At 44.9% G+C, this 23647-nt stretch overlaps 1 protein-coding gene across 1 annotated transcript in view; it reads right to left on the reverse strand.

Annotated features, from left to right (window-relative positions):
- Window positions 1-14247: 14247 nt before the first annotated feature.
- The window catches only part of T265_05197 (hypothetical protein), a gene marked incomplete at both ends in the record, with an annotated part of 33636 nt that continues 24236 nt past the window's right edge, over window positions 14248-23647 (reverse strand). The window contains 2 exons of the mRNA XM_009170141.1: window positions 14248-14739; window positions 16307-16496. Coding sequence (XP_009168405.1) covers window positions 14328-14739; window positions 16307-16496 — 602 coding nt within the window. The remainder of the gene's footprint in view (window positions 14740-16306; window positions 16497-23647) is intronic.

Raw genomic sequence — 23647 nt, forward strand, 5'->3', positions numbered from 1 at the left:
TTATTTAATGGGGTGGGGAGGGGGGAAGAAAAAGTATGTGAAGGAGAAAGAAGGGAGGCGTCAGCAGTAGCCTGTTTTCGCTTACCCGCCCTGCTGTATGCAGCAAGTAAGGCGACCCGGCTGATGTCACCACGCGACGGCCGGTGTGGCATGAGTTTATTTGTGTATATGCAATTCATGGTTGTACGAGGGCTGGGATACTGCCAGGGTGCCGACACCTAGACAGGAGGACGATTAGGGTCCTCAACCAAAGCGTTTGGCTCAAAAGCCTAACCGCAAGGCAGCGGTGTTTGGCGGGAAATGCAAATGCATTACCATTTCTACGGAACAAGTCGCCACGTGTTCCAACCCCCAACCTGGAGGGCCAGGAGACTGTGTTCGTCAGACCTCTAACCATTGACCAACCTGGTATGAGAGACTCTATGAGTGTCTCACGACACTCTCCAGTATAGCTCAATGGATCGCTGAGGTGCGCAAACCGTCACACCACGGTAAGGTCCAGTCTCTTCGTGACGGCCTCTACCCATGAACCTACCTGGTATGAGAGACTCTGTGAGCATCGTGCGGACACTCCCCAGTGTATCTCAATGGGTCGCCTACACAAAACGCCACGGGTAAGATCTGTGAGCATCGTGCGGACACTCCCCAGTGTATCTCAATGGGTCGCCTACACAAAACGCCACGCCACGGTAAGATCTCCAGTCTCTTCTGGGCAGTTGCGAGTTAAGCCGAAATCCACTGCATTTGAGAGGAAGATGGAGCTGTGTGGAATATAAAAATGGTTGTAATAAGGAGAACATGCAGGAATCTACGCATGAAAATGTTAGTTCCGTCCTCATACCAGAGATACCGCAATGTGCGCAGGAGAGAGCAGTGGAGTTAGGAAGTGAAAGGGGATAGGTCAATTTCCCATCCATCGGTAGGTGACTTGCAAGATATGAACGTCACCTAGACAGACCGGCACACTGTTAACCTATAGTTCTAGGAATATAATGGTCGGAAGTGCTGAAGTTTCCAAAGGCTTTCTGGAAGTACGGCGCCCGATATTTACTGCGCCAATCAAGTTTTGGGAGGAATACGGTTGCAGGCCATCATCACTGAGAGCAACACACCATCAGTATATGCTGGTGTCCAACTGATTTTAAAACCATGAGCAAAGAAAGCCTTAGGAAAGAGTGAAAAGAAACGGAACGGCTACAGAATTATTTCTAAGAAGTCCTAAGCCCTTAGGAAAAACGACGGGGAATAAGGCACATACGGCTTTAGGCAGTGTTAGAATAAGCACATCTGAGTATCATATTGAATTAAAGCGCCATGAGTGCGATTACCCCGGCGTTGTACACGAAGCCCGCTCAACAAGCCCATCGCACAACGGTAGGTGGTTTGGCTAGAAAATGACAGTATGCGTGCCAGTGGGATCGGTGGCGTGCCGTGTCCCGCAGGATTTCCAGCTATATTGAAGCAGGGACACGTAAACTCCCACCGGGTTTTTTTACAGCACTCAGTTTGATTACAGCCGCTTTCGTTACCAGTTGCCATTTCACTGCCTGTCCGCTGCGAAATCTTCGATAAAAATGACCTGGAACAGGAGACAACGCTTTTTGGGTAGATTGGTGTCGGGCACATGTAGTATATATCCTAACTACCGTAGCATGAGAAGAATAACCTACTGCTTTGACGATTTTGACTCGCTACCTGCCCACATACCACTTAGTTGTAGCCAACCAACCTTTGCTATGCTGCAGAACCACCGGTGGTCAGCGTTTCGAAGCCTCATAAGGTCCCCGGATTCGAAACGTCAATTTTCACAGCCGTAAGGTAAGACCGCCCCTGCAGCTTCTTTGTACATATGGCCATTTAACCCAAGCGAAATTTGCTTCTGACGACATAAATTTGGCGAGCACTGCTCGCGTCTTCGTTAGGCGCGTACTGACTACACGTGGTAAACGAAAGTCGCGGCCTATGCAGCTATCAAGATGAACGATCAACAAACGCAAGTTCCTTACTCTGAGTTTCCATTGAAATGGGAAAACCTGAAGTAATAATTTGTTCTTTGAAAGTTCATGACGAAACACGTGACCGCCCCCGATCCCTTTTTGGAATACTTCCCCTGTCTAGGCTTGGGTTATTAGTCGCATATAACGAAATTATGGAATAATCCAATCGTTTCTGATCGCCCTATTTCAACCTATTGTAGGTGACAAATGGAGCTCTATCGAATTCCGTTTCATGAGCTGCTCTGTCCCAAGCTAATTGATTCAGCTTATCCACATTAGCCCACAGAAATATACTTCATAGGGTTGCTGAATAATGCAAAATTACATAGGATCACAATCAAACAAGGGCCTTCCTGGCTACAACGCTTTTTAGCCAGTATGACCAAAAGCGGCAATCGCGATCTAATGACGAAGAAACAATTCGTTGGTAATGACGTGGCGATTGAGACAGTAAGATTCGTCGAATAGAAGGGGCATGAACAAAATGAGTGGTATAGAGAAGAGGCAAGGACCAGCGTTTGGTGTTTAATAGAACGAAACCTTTCAATCCATGGTACACATCTGAAGACTAGGATTTCAGAACATCAGTATCCCATTGCACGAATTAGCTTACTCTATATATATGGAACAAAGCGGAAGCAGCGGTTAGAAAGTTCCGTAAGGATAAGAAGCTTGTTTAATATTACCAGCTATGGAAAGCTATCTTTGTCTACATTTCATTTGAAAAGTACGAGTGCTTACTTTTTGATGCTAAAGGTTAAGTAGTATTTCGGCGATGGGTTTTTCGTTGTCAAGTTAAGTTCGGTTGGACCTGCAGCATCAGTTACCGGCACTTTTTAAAATCGAATCGTTCTATTATGGTGCATAACAGATTCCCAGCAGAACCCTTACTTATCCGTTCAATTGCTGGTACCCTGTTTCGCAGATTGATAGAAAGTTTCCGTTCATTTCCAACTGTACTAGTGTCCTCCTGAACTTCTTATCCATACGAGGTTTCTTTCGGGCTTAGATCTAATCCCTTGTCTAAGTCAGTCACGCTCTTAAGCCGCCTTGAACTAACGAACGACGATCATCATCCCGATATCCAGTGGTGTGTGCCCAGAAAAACTTCATGCTAAATTTTGGACTATCTGTTCCAATCAGTTTCCTCTATGCGGGTCTCTTGTAAGGGAATGCATGGTAGGCTTAGTTTAGGCTTCACGACTATCTTCTTGTATGTGGAAATCCCTTGCTGAATGACCGACAAAGCAGAGATATAGTGGTGGTGTTTTTGGTGGACTGTCTGACTGTAGCGCTTTAAATAAGGACCAACAGAAGGTTGAGTATCAAACGGTACAGATAAGGGTTATAAGATAACAATGACAGAAGATGCGGAGCGCTGGCATTCGCTTGCTGTTACTTATGCGCCTTGCTTTATGCAGTAGGTGAGGCGGTCCCATTGGTGCCATCATGTGGTGGCCGACGTATTGTGAATGTAGCGAAATACATTCATTTGCAAATTAGCATGGTTTTTCGAAAGACTCACCTGGAACCCAGCTGAATCTCTCGTTTGTGATGTTTCCAGGCAACTGAATGCGCTACACCAGGCCGCCTCATGTTCCAGTCACTACGATATTCCAGATATCGCGATGCGCGTATAGACATAATGCACCACAAATAAGCTTGTTTGCAAATGAGTGTAATTCGCTACATTCGTGCAATTTGGTTCCAAGCAGAACATAAGGTTGACGGAAACTCGGGGACTGCGCCTATTGTGAATGTACTGTTATCTGCGCGTCTCATGGTAGAACGTGGACAATCAGGTTGTCTCAAATCGGGCTGCTACTGCTACGTCCCTCAAGCAAAGGCTTGAGCATTAGGCAGCGGTGTTGTTTTTTCGATAATCAGTGGTCTACAACTCATCGCCTAACGTCTTTCTTTTGTCGACATCAAACTCACTTGATTCAGTGAACGGGATCCCGTACCAGATTGGAGTAAGCTCAAAATTTCACTGTTTTTTTTCTACAATTACCGCTATGGATAGTTGTCTCAATTCCACAGACCTCCCAGAAACACTGTCACACCAAACATATCTTAACTTTTGGTCCTTTTGTCCGGTTGATAGGGCTCACACTCCCTACTATTTTGGACAAGGACAGACAGTTGTGTGGAGCAACTATCAGCATTACTACAAGCACTTTTCATATCAGTTGTGTAAGGCGTGCGAAATCAGATGGGGAATACAGGGTATAGTTGCAACTGGTCGTACTGTGGCCTTGTTCCGTGACCATATAAAATAGACTGAGACGTTTAAACAATTCCGCTTTACTTGTTGCTAGGTCAACTGAATTCGCTTTCGCAGTTGCTCGCGTCCACCCAACAGTTTATCCCTCTCGCTCAGCTGTTTCTGTTTCTACCTGAGTCCTACCGCTGTTGCCTGCGCGGTTACCTAAGAGTTGCTTGAGGTGCATTTTGCAAAAACTTAATTGTCAAAATGCTTTCTGATGTAAGAAGTACTGTTTTCACAATGCAGAAAACTGAGTGGACCCGAAACCGCTTAGCACTTCGAGGGTTGAGTTGCAGTAAATTGGGCACACGAAGTTTCGTTTCTCGGTGCATAACACGTCCTATTTACTACTGATCACCATCACCGACAGCAATAGCTCTGTGGGAACACTGACGATTCCCCATCATGCAAATTTGATGATTGATTTTAATCAAGTCTCAATGAAATGATGAACAAACTGATGGAAGAAGAACCTGGTGTTAGCCGATTACACACACCCGATGTGCCCACAACAAACCATGCAATCTGGAGAGAAACTGACAATCTGCTAGCAGATCCTCTATTCTGACGAATGCAGTTCATCAGTCAAAGTACTTTTGATGAAGAAATCTCACAGACAAGGTCCGGCCCGCGTTTCACAGTTTTGAGACTCCACTGCTAGAGGAAGTGCACAGATTTTACATTTGTTTTCTGTCTAGGGATAGCTTCGATTGAAAAACTCCTTTTCATATGAAGTATGAGAAAATTCGGAAATAACAGAACGTTCCTATGCTTACATGATCTTTATTTGAGGTTAACACCGACGAACAATGGTAAATAGTGAGTCTCTTTCCCAGTTTCATCTTTATATTATGGGATTTTTATCATTTATTCTTGAAGAGCATGGTCACAAACATAANATTTTACATTTGTTTTCTGTCTAGGGATAACTTCGATTGAAAAACTCCTTTTCATACGAAGTATGAGAAAATTGGGGAATAACAGAACGTTCTTACGCTTACGTGATCTTTATTTGAGGTTAACACCGACGAGCAATGATAAAAAGTGAATCTCTCCCAGTTTCATCTTTATATTATGGGATTTTTATCATTTATTCTTGAAGAGCATGGTCACAAACATAAAAAGTGTTCACAAGCGACGAATGTGAAAGGGTAACAGGAGAATATGCGAGAAAAAAGAGAAACGTTTCATTCGAGTTCATGCCGCCAACAGTTCCAGCCAGATGAGATGAATCCCAAAGTATGTAAAAATTTTGATATCGAAACACTCGTCTAAAGACCAACAACCGAAGAAAGGACTAACAATGTTGAATGCTCTTCAGGATGTGGTAGGCGCTAGCACTGTCAAGACCCGCACATCAGGCACAAAGTGTCCGTCATACTGTGTCTGGTGTGAGATTAGATGGCAAAAATGTACATTCAACGCCATGTGCCACGTATAAAAGTGTGATAAGTACGCAGAAGACCCATAATGGCAAGCAAACACAAGTCACTGGCTGTGACCTTAGGAAGTCCCAGTCCAATAACAGCCTTGGCAGATTGAGGAAGCAGATCCGTCGATAAGAGATGATCCTCAGTTGGTGCAACAAAGAGTCGACATCATAACCGATTGCATGCAGGGCTGAGATAATGGCGAGGGAATATTCATCGGCACCATACTTCTGCTTCTTCTCATTCCACACGGTCGATCCGCGCCCATCCGAGACTATGCTGACGTCTATTACAATTGCTCGGCGCTCCTGAACAACGATTAAGTCAGGTTTGATGAAGGACGTCGAAGTAGGTGCTCTCAACTCATCGAAGACGGTGTATCCCAGCCGACGGAGACGTTTCGCGAGTTCCCTTGCAACCCGATTATGACAAGCACATCTATCCTCATGCGTGATTTAACAGGATTGCAAAATATGCACCAAACTCCGGTTGGCCAACAGGTATGAATGTACCTATTCGATCCCTTCTGACTTTTGGAGGTTTCAAGATTCCAGACACGCATACTGAAGCTGACCAATATTCACATGAGAAAATGATACTGGGTGTGATTCTGACACAAATGCCAAAAAGTGTTTTACAATCAGAAACGATGCAGTAGGTTCGGAGAGAGCTGCCGCACAGTCCCATGATTTTTTATCATCAGGAATTTTGGATTATGATGGGATTTTATAATCTCATATGCTATTTGGTCAACTTTTGTTGCACTGGGTATTCTTCTACCTGGTGACCTACCGATATTCTCACAAATACGACCACAAATCTTCGGAAGTTCAGCCTCGACAGAAGTTGTTCTTCCCTCAAAGATACCATCATCTCCAAATTAAGACCGAATTAGATTTTTCCCCGAAGTCGTTTTTGAGCGTACCGCAAAACTTGTTTTGCCAGGACTGGTAGCTTGGGTCTCTTAATAAAATGTGTTAAAATGCATAACGAGGTTTTGAACACAGAGACTGAACTCGGCAATGAGCAAATCAAGCGTAAATTTTCAGCCTGAAAGACAGGTCACTGATGCCAACAGTGCTTTCTTGACGTGTTTAGTCTGCCTCATCCTTGTGGACTAAAATCGCTGAAATCGGTCGGTTTAAACGGCACCATCATAGTGGAAGGCCAGCTTCTCTGTACAACCTCTATCAACTTCGATCATAACCTGTCTACGAAATGCGTTCCTAAGCAGCGCTGCAAGTTGTGTCTGACTGATCTGACATCATCACCCGTACATTATAAGCTCAACGTGGTCGGTCGATAATTTCACCGCATCTTTTGTCTCTGCACTTGTCATTAATCGGTTTTTAAAGCATACACAAGACAACAGCTGGCCGTGTGGATGCAGTGCTTAAGAAGGGCGAACAACAAAATGTTCATATGTGAGAAAGTGCTTTAACGGAATGACAGTGTTCACTTGACTGGAGGTTGCCCTGTTGGCCTCTATAACTGGTTTGCGCCTATCGAAGGTAAAACAAAGACCGTCTGTGCTGATTACTCCACCATCCGTACATGCAAACCGAACTAACCGCGTATTTCGAATCAGTTTGTTTTGGTAAGATTACTTAGAGTAAATTAGGAGTTTGACTGGAATAATGTGGTCATGGAGCAGGTAGTAAAATTATTGGATCCCCGTTTGCAGAACGGATGAGATAGATGATTTCGACTTGCTCGGACATTTTGGATCGCGGTGTTCTGGTTGATTTTTCTGACTTATTCAGTCCGATAATATCCGTACAGTTGATTCGATTAAAAAGTAGTGCGCTATACTTTATGATCGCATGTGAAACACTAAATGCACCCGATCGCTACAGCAAACCGTTTACTGGTTGCCTAAAGAAGGCTGTCTGTTGCGTAACTGTACCAAGATAGGATCATCCCCAGCCCTATATTCATGACCGCTCTAGTCAATCTGCTCAAATAGATCTCTGGATCACGGCCGCTTCAAAAATGGTGTTTCACATTCAGTTGACCAATTTCGGTTACATCAGTCAGTCTAAAACGAGGTGTGGCGATGAGCATCCGCTCTTTTGTTTTATATCCACTTGAGTTCCTGTCCTGTGCCGTCATTGTCGTTACTCTCACCATCAGCGACAACAATATCGTCATCGTCAGTGGCAGCCGCATTTTCAGACTATCTGAGAGTTGTACGTCGGCTCTAGTTAACAGTGTGCCATTAATCCATTATATTGTGTGTCGGGATAGCTACGTACTGGGTGCGATAGCTAGCACATTATGGATCGGATTGTTTTGGCAGTGCCTCAACACTTTTTGTCATGAATATAGGGATTGCGAGGGAGAAGCTCATCTACAGTGGCCCTGCATACAAGTGTCTCCAACCGTGGATATGTGCATCTCTGTGTCCAAGGAGACAGCATCCTCCGACGCAACCAAGTTTTCTGGTTGTGGCTTTTGTGTTTATTTGCTTAGTCACTATATGACCTCTACTCAGCATCCGGTCGGGCTAAAATGTCGCTGGGAAGGTCGACCTGTTGACGAAAAAGCTAGCATACTCTGCAACCTAAGACCAGCTGATTTTGGTATGAGTCCATATTTCATAAACTAGTCAACGTATCATTGGCCCTACAATCCCACTAGATTCTAGGAACGTCTCGCAGACAATGTCGACCAAATACAAAGACCTTTTTAATATCTTGTGCTCGCAATGCTCCGTTTTGTGAATGATACACCAGTCTTCGGTTCAATAAAATGCTGAAACCTCCGTCACGGAAAGAAGGAACGATGTGTAGACGTGACAAGTGTCCTTGGACAATGAGAGCCGCCCTCACTGTCCTTATTCAAGGATTGATTTCTACACCTGGATGCCGGACCTGGTGCATCTTCCAGGTTAACAAAGATCTCAGGCAAATATACTGGCTCAGCTGTAAGAACAAGATCTTGGTTTGGTTCTGTCCAGTCTTGTAGTGACACCTTAAGTTTGGCAGCTGTGAAGTAAAACTGAGAACATGTTCGCATCTTTGTGTGATCCGCTCCAAGTAGAGCTACGTCGTCGGTGTACTCAGTGTCTACAAGTTGGGAGTTTGACCCAGCAGATGTTCCGGGAGTTACTTCATCAGCTTGGGTACAACAAAGTCAAAGAGACAGGTAATACTACTGGACAAAAGTTTGCCTTAGACTTCAGCTTATCGACGGGAGTAAGAACACGGCGGTTTTAATAGGGTAACGAATCTGCATAGAAATTTGTTCCACAGATATTTTGCACTACCTAGTGGTAAGGCTACTCGAAGGCAACCTTCAAACTCGGGTGAACAAGCATTTTGACCTTTTATACTCTAGAATTTTATCGGAGAGGGAATAACTGGCGGACAACTAACGGGCCCACCTAACTATGGATACTCCACAGCATCGCCACGTCGACGGTCCACTCACATCCCGGCCTTGAATTCCAGTTAGTCCGATGACAGTGCCGAGCAGATAAGACTATCCACAAGCTTGTTCCGTTTTAGTGAGCGCTGTTCACCAACGCGTATCATATCGGTTGGGTAACTTGACAGAACGGGAAAACTCAAGTTAGGGCACACAGCTGAACAATAATCATCTGCAAGCTCGAGGAATACAATACTAATTATCCTAAACTAAAATCAGTCCTCTGATCTAACTGCATTGTTCGTGAAATGAAGTCAGTCGTGACTTTAGAATTGACTAAAAGACACCATTGCCGTAGTCGTGTCACACTTAAGAAATGCAGAAACACTACCCTCTCACCACCGGTGACCCCACACGGCGCCTGGTCAAAGTCCCTTCTGGAGGGAAGAGTTGGGGTTCTAAATTGCATGAACAGACCCTAAGCTATGAAATGCATGTTCACTCCTTGACTGACGTTCGGATCCATTTCGAGTGTTGTGGCCGCCAATGTGATTCAGTGTTTTCCGAGGCACGGGGTATCCAGCGATACCCTGAAAAATTGATAGCCTAGTCCATCAAACGAAAATCTATCTGGTTGATTGGAAAGAAGTGCCTGTAGCGAAAACAAACCCTTAGTGACGGTTCGAGATCAAAACGTTTGTCGTACGAATCTATCTGAATCTTGTCCATGTATGGCATTGAATTTTGTGCTACAACAATTAGCGCGGTGAATTTTTCGTACCCGTTGTCCATGAGTTTATCCATGAAAAGTACAGAATGACATGTTCGGTTCTTAGAAAATAACTTTTAAGATTTTGCTTACAAGCCGTCTTGATTATTCTGGCCCCAATAAGACGTTCAAATATCATGTGAACTCACTCACTGATAGGCAATTAAAAGCAAGGTGGTCCGTTTTTTCGGCTGTACGAAACCTCTGGCTACCTGTTCACCATTTGCTACACGAACGACGTCGAATGGTTGTTTTCGCTGCCAGTATGCGAGTAAACATTTGGTACAGTGTATTCAGAATATGCTGTTCCGATGTTCATAGAACAGGCTGGAACTCTAAAGCTAATAATATCGATATACAAACTTCCATCAGTGAAACATCTTCCTTGAAGGCAGGAGAAAAGACGATTCTGTTACTCCCTAACCTGCCCCAATATCCTAACACGAACCCTCAAAATTACGAACAGAACCGAAAAAATAAGCGACTTGGATCACCAAAAGTGTCGCACGAGTTCTAGTCCGATTGGGCCGAGATGTACGGTGGTAAATTAACAACGCAACCACGAGTAACTTCTCTCCACGACAACCCGGAGACCTCCAGTCACATATGCATCGTAGCGTCAGTAGCACAGTAAGATTTAATCGACCGTTTGAATTTCATGGTCTTGAGATATTAAAGGACAGCACAAAAAATGATCATGGGCATGAATCATTGTAGTGCTGGATAGTGGGTACGCTGACAGTACATACAATAACATCGATCCATATTCGAAGTAATAAGTCGAACTAATTGGACTCATTGGGTCAGAAACTAGGACAACTGACCAGTCTGAGATTCCGGGACTGTTCTAGAAAAGACAACAAAACGAATAAGGTATGCATAGAGTGGATGAAGTTCGTTTTTAGCTGGCGTTGTTGCGCATTTACAAAGACCCACTGCGTTCGTGCACATTAGACTGTACTGTAACTTTTTCCCTATGAATTCAACAAATGTGGTTGGATCAATATAATTGTGAATTTTATGTGAACTCAGCGTGGATTCAGCCTTTAGAACACATCATCATTCCAACTAACTCAAGTGATGAGTACCGAGTAGATAAACGAATTTTGTTTGAAAGTGGCGAAAATGACCACGTGGTTATTTTCCATTTTATTTAGTTAATGGAGGGTAGTAACTGTTTGTAAGGTGCAACATATTCTCATCATCATTATTGCCAGCAAAACCAGATGAGAACAGTGGTCTTTCACTGTCGTAGTCATACAAATTTGCTTGAATAAAGTTTTATGGTGGAAAAAATGAGTTAGACAGGGGGACCCAGGGCTAGCCTGTCACAAATATCCAAGATGCCTACACCCCCAATATTCAGTCAGATAATGCGGATAAAAACTGACAGCACGGACGCCAATGATAATGTTTGCCGCCATACCGCACAGTCTGTCCAAACAAAAGAGTGTCACGGGGACCTCAACGTGGAAGGCGAACAGGATCAACAGTCCCCAGGCTTTTCGTACTATCTTTCATTCCCTTCTACCACGTCAAACTCCATCGGCCCCTATCTTTTGGGTCGCTCCGAATTAGACCCCGAAAACAGCATCCACCTCGGTAGGCGGCCACTCGGCATCCGTGAACCGGCCATCTTAGCTTGTAGCGATGGATACGCTGTTTGAGAGAAGCATCGCCTGCTTCACCAACAACCCTCACCTTATTCTGAATTCGTCGGCTCCAGCCGATTTCATCGATAGATCTGAGGCACTAGCGGTCAATGACCTGAGGCTGTCTCAGAACCTTCACCCGAGGTGGCCAAGTCTCACAGCCGTACAGCAAAACAGTCTGCACCGTAGTATGATACACGAGCCTTTTGAGACCCAGTGATATACCTTTTTGATATCACAAGCGGCGTAAATTATCAACAGTAGTTGTGGTCTTTGGGCTTCGTTCATTAGCTTCGTCTGTCACACTATCGCTAAAGCTAGTGAAAATTGTGATAATCACTTTGTATAAAGTTGTGCATGATACATTATCGCCGATACGATGAATGAGAGTGAATCCAGTATCGTCATTAACCCGGTGTCCTGTGTCAAAAGGAATTATGATGTCAAACGTACGCAAAACGAATTAGGTGTGGCCAGTCATACGCACTACATAGTACTGATTGTAGCTGCAGCTGTGAGGTATCAGTGGAGTGAGTACAATTCTTTTCACTACTCAGCCTGTTATACCCATAACCGTCACCCACAGGTGGTGAGGAATTTCTAGAGTTGTACAATGTTATCATCATCTGTTGTAAAAAAAACACGTAAATGTTGTACAGCTAATGTAGCTGTCACAGTTCCGTCCACCGGTGCAAATCTGGATGAAGTTTGCGGGGTGAGTGACTAGTAGCTTTGAGTAGATGAGTCCCAGAGTTTACAAGCACTCTTGAACTCATTTAAAACAAGAACGGGTGATACGTAAGTAAATACAGGACTGTCAGTGGACTTTTACGTGGGGGTGGGGTTGGGATGGGAGCTATGTGTTGAAGGTAATAGCATGGATGCACGAGGGTCATTGAGAGCTTGACTGGGCCATGCCTGACAATGTCCCTAAACATTGATGCCGCCTGTCTCGGGGTATCAATCCAGGGAGGCGCCAATGACCAGGGCAGCTGAATTTGCTGGCAATGGTTTTCATACTTCGCTGCCAGGTCATTGTTTGACCACCACTGGCTCGTTTCAGTACTTCGCGTGGTTATGTGAAAAGAACCCTTCAAGGAAGTCGGTCGACTGGCATGGAGCACGTGGCGAAGCCAGCGCAACCTATGGTGCAGTGTGATCAGTTCATCCATCGTGAGTGAGTTAGTTCTTCCAAAAACCAGTTGACATACTTTAGCATTGCTGATCCGGTATTCCCACCAGACTCAGGTAATGAATTCTCCGATGACATTGTTTGTTTGAATCTGAACGTAGTCTAGTTGTGGATGTGTCTGACTGATGAAATTTCACCGAAGACAGTTGTCGCAATCACTGTGTTTCGAGTAGCATTAACCCCCTACTTCAGTTACGAAGCTCCGGTTGGGTCTGTCCACTCCAACCATATAGGACCTACTTCATTACCCATCACGTCACTCCTACAGCGTGGAACAGTGACTTTTGATCAACAGATAAAACCCAGGGTTCGCGAAAATACCATCATTTCGATCAAATGGCGTAAGGTATTGAAGGATGAAGAACAGGCATGATAAAATTATAGTCATCCCATGCTGTCATCGAGTCATCACACCTTTAACGTATTGACGAAATTTCAACTGAATTTTCTTCATTCCTGTTTTAGAACCACTACTAACTCATTTGTGCATTGCGATTACTCTGGGATACTCGCAATACCAGGATACGCTGGAGCTTCCAGTCGGATGGAGACCATGATTCAGATTGACAGACTCAATTAGTCAGCCCTGCGCTCCCTTATATGACTCAAATACCCCACTCTTGTCAACTCATGACAACAAGTGGCAACATGGTCTTTCAACGTCTGGGTCACCCGAGTCATATAGACCAACTAGTATTGTTAATTCACCTTCTCCCTAAACAGAGAAAACAAAAATCAGTACTTACCGACTGAGGCTAACCCCTTCTGTATACAAGCCATGCTGCATTTATCTGGTCCATCCATCTGAAAGAGCTCTGTTGCTGATATCAGGTTACAGGAGATTTGGACCGAAACAAGAGGAATTGAGTGTGAGGCCCTAAATGTCCAATATACTTATTCGTTTTCTCGCATTATCACCGCTTTCAAATTTGACGTACCTGCACTAGGACTGAAAACCAGCTAAGAGCCATCAGTGGAGTAGATAAGAGTTGGGGCTGGATAACGCAATCAATCAGCCTTATGCACAAGCAGCTACCTTGTTACGACAACTAAGTAGGTTAAGGGTAAGTAGCTGTCCACTAATGCACTCACTGTGGCTGTTAAACTTGAGTGAAAAAAACTAGGGGACACGATTACCAAGTCTTGTCACTGAGTTCTGAGGAGCACACGAGTAAAAAGGTTCCTGATATCGAGCGAAAAGAAAAACTGCAAGCATGCGGCGAACAAACCAGCCGTAGGTTACAAAACCCGGTTTGAAAGTCAGCGTACATGAACAGTAACTAACGTGTGACACATGTAGCATTGCTAGGCCTGACCATAAGACACGCCTACGGAGACAATGCCGGAAGTGAGGGTACCTAATGCATGACGAGACGATCGATTTGTCATGCATCGATCAGACCTATATTCAGGACTAGATCTGGCCAAACTTAGGCCTGATTGGTTGGCAGTATATTCACGCGTAGAAGCAGAATCTAGAATACTACTGTTGCCTGGTCAGCAATTTGGCGTCAATTGAAAAAGCGTGAAGAAATTCGTTGGACAAGTGGAAAACAAGACGTGGATGCCAATGCTTATTATACGAAGACGAAAAATAGAGGCATCAATAAAGCACTCTAGATGAAAGACAATGGCAGAGACATGGCGGTTTGTCAAATAACTGAGAGTGCATGATTGATACTCCGAATAAGAGGGAGTGGGTTGAAAGGGACGTTTCCGTGACTATTCAAAGTGTGTAGACAATGAGCTACACTTCGAAGCATGTCTTTCAACTCCGCCCTGGGCCAGTGTGATATGTTTTCAGCTGGAAGCGACGTGTTTCCCATTGTCGTAGAAGTTGGTTGGGGGCTCACCGGTGCTGGTTGTTCTGTCGGAGCGATTGACCTGCATCTGTCTGGGTCCCGGAACCGGCGCAGATACCGAATCAGATAAGTAAGGCAGTTGGTCTCGGGTGAGACAATCCAGTCTACCAGTAGGTGGGCAGAGTAACCGATGGTTTGTGCCAAACGAGCAAATGCCCAGTGAGCGTCTGGGATCATTTTCAGCAAAGATTGCTGAGTGGAGCTTTAAGGAGAGAAAATTTTCTGCTGGATAAAAAAACTCTTCTCAAAACAAGCTAGCTACTCAGTGAGGCATCCAAACTGACTTTGTAAGCAATAAGTTCCATTCAGAATATTTGGGTAGCGAGAGGATAAAACGGGATATCTGACCTCCACTGGAAAGGCCGCCTCTTCTCCAGAGGATCATGAGGTAGGTCATAACTAATGTTGTGGAGAGAGACCTCTTTTCGGGCGGGTTCTTCTTACCGGGATAACTGTTTATACAAACTCCTGTCCAACTTCACGCCTATAGGCTGATTTTTATTTACATAAGTGGGATATTTCTTTGAGGGGACAATTCTTATGCAAATTGCGATCGTACGGCTGTAGCACCCTTTCGGTGCCTAGCTTCTATGCCACATGAAAGAGGCACGAAGGCTTGGATACTGCCAGGTTGTCCAAACTTAGACAGGGGAAGTCGAGAGACAGGGGTCGGGTTCGAACCACGAACCTTCCGGTCAGTGAATTCGCGCTCTAACCACTTGGTCCATCTCGAGAATTGCAAAATACCAGAAGATTCCGAGTTGGACTGTGATCAGAATAGGATGTAATGTCCTACCTAAAACATCAATTTCTAATCGCATCAACCTTAGCTATGGCGACTGGTGTAAGATGAACAGAGATGGATCGACGGCAAATCTGGATGAAGTTTGCGGGGTGAGTGACTAGTAGCTTTGAGTAGATGAGTCCCAGAGTTTACAAGCACTCTTGAACTCATTTAAAACAAGAACGGGTGATACCACAGTGGACGCACGAGACTGACGTGACTATTCCACACTTTCACGCTGACCACTTGACTGTGAATCCACAGATTGATAATCTGGGGCATGTTTTTTTGTTGCACAGTGTACGCAGGCCAAATGAGCTTCGTCTCACTGTTCGGGCCAACTAACCGAAAGCTATATTCTGTAGGACAGAGCTCAATATTCGAAACTTGTGAACTGAATTGGGCATTCGATCATGTAAGCTGTTTTTCAAATTTACAAGAGGGATCGGTTTACGGTCGACAGCCTTGCACCCACAAGGAAGTGTAGGAACCTTGTTGAATTTGTCCACATCAGATGTGTATGGCACGCACATGATCGAATTAAACGCACCCGGAATCCCTCCTTCTCCATCCTCAGTGTTAGCAACAGACACGATTGACATTAAACATGTTGTATACCTGAATTCCAACGCTCGTGCCATCATGCAATTATTGACTCTCTGGTTTATGGTGTCCTTCGGTTGAATTTGCTGTCGCAATGTTTAGTCAGACCTTATAAGTGGCAAATTATATCAAGAATAGCATTAGCGAATATTCCGACCGGACCGCCAGACTCCATTATCGTGTGTTAATTCAAGTGAACCTATCAACTATACTCTGCAAACGGCAATAAACCATAATGATAATCTCCGAGTTGATTTTTTTCCCATTGAATACGTGCCATACGGTGACCAAATGGGAGAAACTAAAAAGTCTCTGTCAACGATGAATACGTGTCTTTTGTGTATCAAGCTCACATGAAACATATTCATGTAATGTCACTCACATGCAATTGTAGAGGCGATCCTCCAATTCTAACCAGAGGTTCAGACACTGGAACAGGTGTGAATCGTCACCAGAAAGTAACTGTACAAGCAACTCTTCAAAGGTCGCGAGTTCAGCTTCCAAGTTTCGGGTTGATAACACAATAGAGTATAATGACCGCGCTAGAAATTGCACGGTCTCAGTGGACGGATCTGATGAACAAAAAAGATAAGAGATTGCATCGGGAAAATGATATGAGGACCGATAATACAAAGGACATTTTCGAGAAGTACACGCATTTGCAAATCAATTTGGTTTTCAACTGAATCTCTCGTTTATGATATTCTACAACTGAAAGTGCTGCACACAGGCAGCCTCATGTTTCAGTTGACACGATATTCGAGATATCGCAGTATATTTTCATAAAAGAAACTACTGCTGAAGAGTTTTCAGCAACCTTGTGAGTAGTTTCCTTTATGAAAACAAAGAACATTTGTTCGCAGTGCGAAACCAGTGCTACCAAACCATGTGGAACTAGAAATAAAAACCGGATTCTCCGTCCCAAATATGACGTGAAGACATGGCCTCAAAACTGCTATCATTAGATTGAACATCTCTGGAACACAGCAAAAAATAGGAAAAAATGATGCGAACGACAAAGAAACTCGAGACAGCTTAGTGGTCAAGGGGGCGACCTGCCGGCCGGAGGAATGGTGGTTGCAAACCCACTCTCGAACTTTAGATTGATACTCGCTGCGGCCGGCCAACCTTCCAGTACTTTAGCTCTTGTGCTTCTGGCTGCTTGGCTGCTGTGCACCGAAAGTCACAACCGAAAGATTGGATTTTTTTCTCAGGGCTGACTATGCAAGAGATGTTTTTCACACGGACATATATTGCTGGAAACAGGCATACATCCAGGCTCTCGTAGACATAGAGAAACAACTGTTGTCACGCCCGTGTCAAGTGTGTAGGTTTGGATGAGGTTACTCAATACCACCGATCATATGAGATCTTATAGAAAATGCGCATAGAGTGAGATACTGAAGGCACAACGACATTCAACTTGCGAACCGTTTAAATTAGGTTAACGGTTACTAGGTCAAGTGTCAGGAACAAGGTGAGCTCGGTAACCTTGTGAATGAGTTAGGAATGAAATAGATGGGAACTGAGTAAAGACGAGTCGATATGGCGCTGCCTAGATTCATGCATGTCCAACCCCACTCTAGTTCCAACTCAGGTCTCTGGAAGCACTGCATCATCCAACCTCTAACCTTCGACGCGTAGTTTCCCTTCCCGATTTCCCAAATGAAAAATTCACAGATTTACGTGTCAGTCATATCAGCTATTGTCCACAATGCGTAGCTATCCGATCCTATCTCTCCTGAGCATCGGCAAACGAAAGTGTGGCAGCTATAACCACCGTACGTCGTTTACAGCTGAAGATGATTATGGCAAGGACTCAAGCATCAATAACCGAGTTGAATTCACTTTCTTATCAATAAATGACAGAATAACTGGAAAATTTAAACATTGGAGTTGCTGAGCTAACCTTACCACCGACATCTCAACTAGAGTAGAATAACGTTTATTTTATGCGCTGTGCGGCCGTTCTTTGAGTATCACACTAGGTGTATTCGTGAGTGTCGGAAATGGGTGCTAGAAGTGTAGCGACCCGGTCACCCACACACTTGACTGTTCAGCTCACAATCGCTCACGGGATCACGAGACTTGCCTTTTTTTTCATGCCCACAACCACGTCACATTAAGGTGACTCATCAGACGTCGATTGTCTGCACCGTCTAGTGAGCGTAGCAACCACTCATGTGATGACGCGCCCACGCATACGCAAACGGACCTACATATAGGGAAACTGAACACAGTCAGCACACCGTCTCGCGCGCACGCAGGGAGCAAGGGGTCAGCCAAACACTCCAAGCCCACGGAGAATCATGGAGTACGTGTAGCAGTCGCACTGCGGAGAAAAACACGTTCCCGCCGTCCGGACTTTTACCAAGGGACTCACATACGATAAGTTCCCTGTTGACTTGTTCCACATTTTATATTGCTCTTTATGTTATACATGCTACAAATCGCTCCTGTAAACAACTGTCAATCACAGTTAAAAACTTTTATTAGTGCATACACCTTCTGATTTGTATTATGGTCATTATCAACAGTGCACTAGTAGATGCAAACAGAGGGCTGAGGACCGTAAAATCTAAAAGGCAGACACTATCATCACCGCGCTGCCCGAAGCCGAATTTCACCATGACGATGCAGCCAAATGAAGCAGCCGAGTCGGCGCGGACGTTCCATTCTCCGACAACAATGAGTGTCTCTGCGAACAACAGAGCTGATACTATCTTGAATTCGTTCATAGCATTTTGTTCCCGGAATAGGGGTCTACATATGGCGTTGTGGCAGACCGACGTCACGATCAAATATATTGGATGGTCATCAAATCTGCTACCGAAACTGAAAAAATCCCTTCGCCTATTGCGAAGGCACGGAGACCCACGTCGTCATTTTATGCGCTGCGGTACAGCCAGTATTCAGCACTTGCTCCTAGGACATTCATCCCCATCGAACACACGGTAACCAAACAATGTGGACGCTGCAGATTATGATGTGTTGGCTTTCAAAGACCATGAAGATATGTATGCTTCAACAACCAAAGTAGTGTTGTTTCAATTGTTGGGTCAGGAAAACCCGAGGTTCCTTACTTATGACTCCGATAAATCAAGGAAAAAGGAGCACGCCAGCTCCCAGGAACGCCGATTTGCGGACAGAATTGTTCGATACAAGAATCCACCAAAGACGATGAACCATTTGGCCTCTTAAATGGAATTACTATATACAGTTATTGCACGGATCGGAGAAACACCCGAGTTGAATGAGTTGTTCGGTTCCTTCATCTAGGACCTCCGGAGATACGTGAGAAGAATCAATCGCATCGAACAAAACTGATTTCCTGGGGAAGCAACAGAGAGCAGGACCCGAGTTAGAACTCCTCAGGAAAGGATAACAGATCAGGTCCCCTTATAGTATGCCTTCCCCTTGTCTCAATCTTAGAGGTTTGTACGAAGAACGAGCCCATGGTTGCATGGTAGCGAAACAAGGGTGACGACGCTGGCGCTCGGTCAGAAACAAGGCACGAACTGGCGACAGTAACAAACCCACTTAACAGTAACAGTCACGCAAACCCTAAAACAAAAGACGGACTCCAGATCAGACTGCGAATAAACGTGCCGACCTAGCAGTCATCGATTAGTCTCGCAACACAAATGAGCCAGGCTGGCAAGTCAGACACCTGGTTATGCGGTGGCCGTGAATTGTCGCGCAAAATCGATTGTCGTGGAAAAACAATCCCGTGGAAAACATGTGTGGACATGAAAAATTGTAGCGCTATAGTTTTCATAATTCCTGACTGGATAAGCTCGTTGTTTACTGAGGTAGATCGATCGTCAAACTCGTCGGGAGCAAACACTACAGCGTGGATTCACGTAACGATAAACCTAGCGAGAATGAGCAAGTGAATGTGGAATAATTGTGTCCCATAAGACCATTTACAAGGTGCATTGCAGAACGAAAAGTTTTTTTTCAAAAGATCGAAATTCTTACTAGCCAGGGGACGCCCCTTTCCCCAAGGTAAAGTAAACCAGTCTACTGAGACACCTTCCAATGAGCAGTATTCGGATTTCAATTGGATTGTTCTTCTGTTTCTTGTTTGTGGATCACTTTGTAAAGACGTTGACTTCACAAGGCCTGTGATTAAATAAGCGCAAACTTACGTGACAAAGTTCCAAGCACACCCCCAACATGTTAACAGTGCCCCTTCTACAGCCTCTCCGAAATAGAAAATCGTCCAGCTGCAACACCCTTCCGGTGCCTAGCTGCCATGCTACCCGAAGGAGGCAAGAGGGCTGGGATACCGCCAGGTTGCCCAAGCCTAGACAGGGGAAGTCGGGAGGCAGAGGTCGGGTTCGAACCACGGACCTTCCGGTCAGTAAATTCGCGCTCTAACCACTTGGGCTATCCCACCTCCGAAATAGAAATGCATGAGGGAAGTATCCAGCTCATCGTTGTTTATTTTGTCCAACATCGATCTATCAATATTTTCCACTTTTTGCACATGTCTGCCTTCTAGTGGTTCATAATAAGGGTCTACTTTTATCCTGAACCTACTGCTTGGTTTTGCACACGTTAACGTGGATTACAATGTCAGTTAGAGGCGGTGCTTTGTGTCCACGGCATTTTGCCTTTTGACCTGACGAACAGGAAGTTGCCTGAGTGCACGTATTTGGCAGGCATGTGAGTGCGTAAGTGGTGTACTACAAAGGTTAATTGATCCGCTGCGTATTAGCAAACAAACACGTATATTAAGTAAAGGTAACCACGGACAAAAAACTCAGTGCCACCCAAGTGAATCAGTAACCCCACGCAGACATAAATCACGTTTGAGAGGCAACAGAATGATCCGCGTACATTGTGCCACTACTAGGTGTTTGTGGTGTTTCTCTGGTTATCACTTGTGGGAGTTGACCTTTCCAGGCACAGCAACACCTATAACAAACGAGGGTTGATTCCGCTGTGCCTAATTTTGCACGTCCGGGGTCGAACGTTTATTCCTACGATGTCGACAGTCGGTGTCGAGTGGCGTACCGAAAAAGTACATTCTCAAGAAGCTGTCGTCACACTTTAATCGAAACCTAGTGGAAGTGGAGAGATAAATCGATAAAGACCGTTGCAGTGAACGTCAGTTAAACGCTGAAGAACTTGACTGGATAGTTCACTATTACCGATTTTCTGTGGTATTTCGCAAAAGGCACATAAGGACGTGCATGAAAATCTGGGATCATACCATACAACGCTCAGGAAATATGTCGCACATTGTGGACCATCTAAAAAGGTCGACAGAACCTGAGTACCCCCTAGATATTCCGTGGGCGTAAGAACCACACGATAATTTGTTACACCAACAAAGAATGTTCCATGTGGAGCAGGTAAGGTTCATTTACTTTTCAATTCTTGTTGGACACGGAGCCTATCAGCTACCAAGAGACAGTCTGACCTGTACAGCTCTGCTGTGAACAGAGCTTAAAACCTTTTGTAGTAGCTGCTTCGGTGTGTCAGAGTTTGTGCGTGTGCATGTGCGTGTCCGTTCGTCGTTCCACCATCGATCTGGCATGTGAATTGAGTGGCTGATTGCATGTGTCCGATCGGTTGGCTCGCGTGAGGGCTGTGGGTTGACTGAATATGTGACTCAGTTGTTTTGCTTACTTGCCACGAAAGCGGACCAGTTGGCCGCGTGTACCCAATACACCCGTGTCCGTACTTACGTGTTCTTCTGACTTACTGTGAATTACAATACTGGCGAGGGTCTGACGAACCCATCTTACCAAACGTCTATCGGAAAGCTAGAAGAATTTACTGCTACTGGAGGTTCCTGGAACCAATATGTGGAACGGGTGAATTGTTACTTTCTTGCAAACGAGATCACCGACGACAAGCGGAAAGTGAACATACTTCTTACGATTTGTGGCTCGGCGACATACAGTTTGATACGCAGCTTGGTCTCTGCGGATTTACCAAATACGAGAACTTTTGACGATCTTGTGTCTATCGTTTCCAAGCATTACAATCCTAAACCTTCTGTTATCGCACAGCGATTGAAGTTCAATACAAGGGTACAAAAGGAAGGAGAATCCATTGCGGATTTCGTGGCGGAATTACGGAGCCTTACGGAGCACTGTGACTACGGAGATTTTCGAAACGATATGCTCAGAGATCGCTTGGTAGTTGGTGTGAGAAACGCCCGCATACAACAGTGTTTACTTGCTGATAGTACCTTAACTTTGGAAATGGCCTACGATACTGCGGTGGCATTGGAAGCAGCAGAAAATAACGCAACCTTGTTACAATCTGTGCAACCTACCGTGACATTCGAGTCGGTGGATTCTTCGTATCAGGTGAATCGATTACAGCAACCGTCGAACAGAACACAGCTTAAGTGTTATCGTTGTGGCACAAACTGTTTGCAATCGCTGTAAGAAACGAGGCCACCTCGCGAAAGTGTGCCGCTCAGCACCAGCGTTCGATACTAGCGCTGCTGTTACAAATCAAGTTACAAGGTCAGAAATCCCAGAATACGTCCTTCATGCAGCCGCTCCCACCAACCGCGTTCAACCGCCGTATCAAGTAGTACTACAGGTGAACAGTGCGCCAATGGTTTTCGAGCTGGATACGGGTAGTGCCGTAACACTATGCAGTGAAAAGTCATGGCAAGACAACCTGGGACCGACCGTATAAGGTAACCTTCAGCAAGCCCCAGTCCGGCTTCGAACCTATACAGGAGAAGAGGTGAAGTTGCTGGGGACGAAAAATGTGAATGTTTCATATAAGGGTGTGACGGTGAACGAAACCATATATACTGCTGAAGGAAGTGGTCCAAACTTGTTAGGACGTGACTGGCTTCAACAACTACCCATACTTACGTTAAATCAGGTCTCGATACTCCCGGAGGTTCAATCTCCTATCCGCAATTATGAAAAAGTATTTTCTGGGCCGAAGACTGGCAAGTTCTCCGAGGGGAGGGTGAATATATACGTTCCGCCAGGAACACAACCGCGATTCCTGAAGGCTCGGTCACTGCCCTACTTGATGCGTCCAAAGGTTTGCAACGGGAAGGAATAATTCAAAGCACGGAGTTCTCGGAGTGGGCCACACCAATTGTGCCAATACTGAAACCGGACGGCACAGTTCGAATTTGCGGTGACTATAAAACCACGGTCAATGCCAGCACACCCCCAGAACATTACCCGTTACCTAAAATCGAAGATGTCTATGCACAAATCGGTAAGAGCAAATATTTTTCAAAACTAGACCTAGCTCATGCTTATGAGCAATTGGAATTAACGGAGGAGGCGAAACCTGTTACAACCAGCAGTACTCATAGAGGTCTGTTTATGTTTAATCGCCTTCCTTTTGGAATCCATTCCGCTCCATCCATATTTCAACGCACAATTGAAAATGTTATCGCGGGGATACCTAAAACGTTCGTCTATCTAGACGATATTCTGATAACCGGGTGTTCCATGGAGGAGCATTTAAAGTCGTTGAAACTGGTACTTGATCGTTTGAAGGAGTGCGGACTACGAATAAAGAAAGAGAAGTGACTTCCTGGTGAAGATCATGTGGACTATTTGGGATTCCGCATCAGTGCAGAGGGTTTGGCCCCTCTAGCCGAGAAAATACGTCCAATATTAGAAGCACAGCAGCCGAGGAATAAACATGAACTAAGATCTTTCATGGGCATGGTTAATCAATATGCGAGGTTTATCCTGCGAGTCGCCACACTTTTTCA

The sequence above is a fragment of the Opisthorchis viverrini genome, assembly GCF_000715545.1.
Source record: "Opisthorchis viverrini unplaced genomic scaffold opera_v5_94, whole genome shotgun sequence".
NCBI lineage: Eukaryota > Metazoa > Platyhelminthes > Trematoda > Opisthorchiida > Opisthorchiidae > Opisthorchis > Opisthorchis viverrini.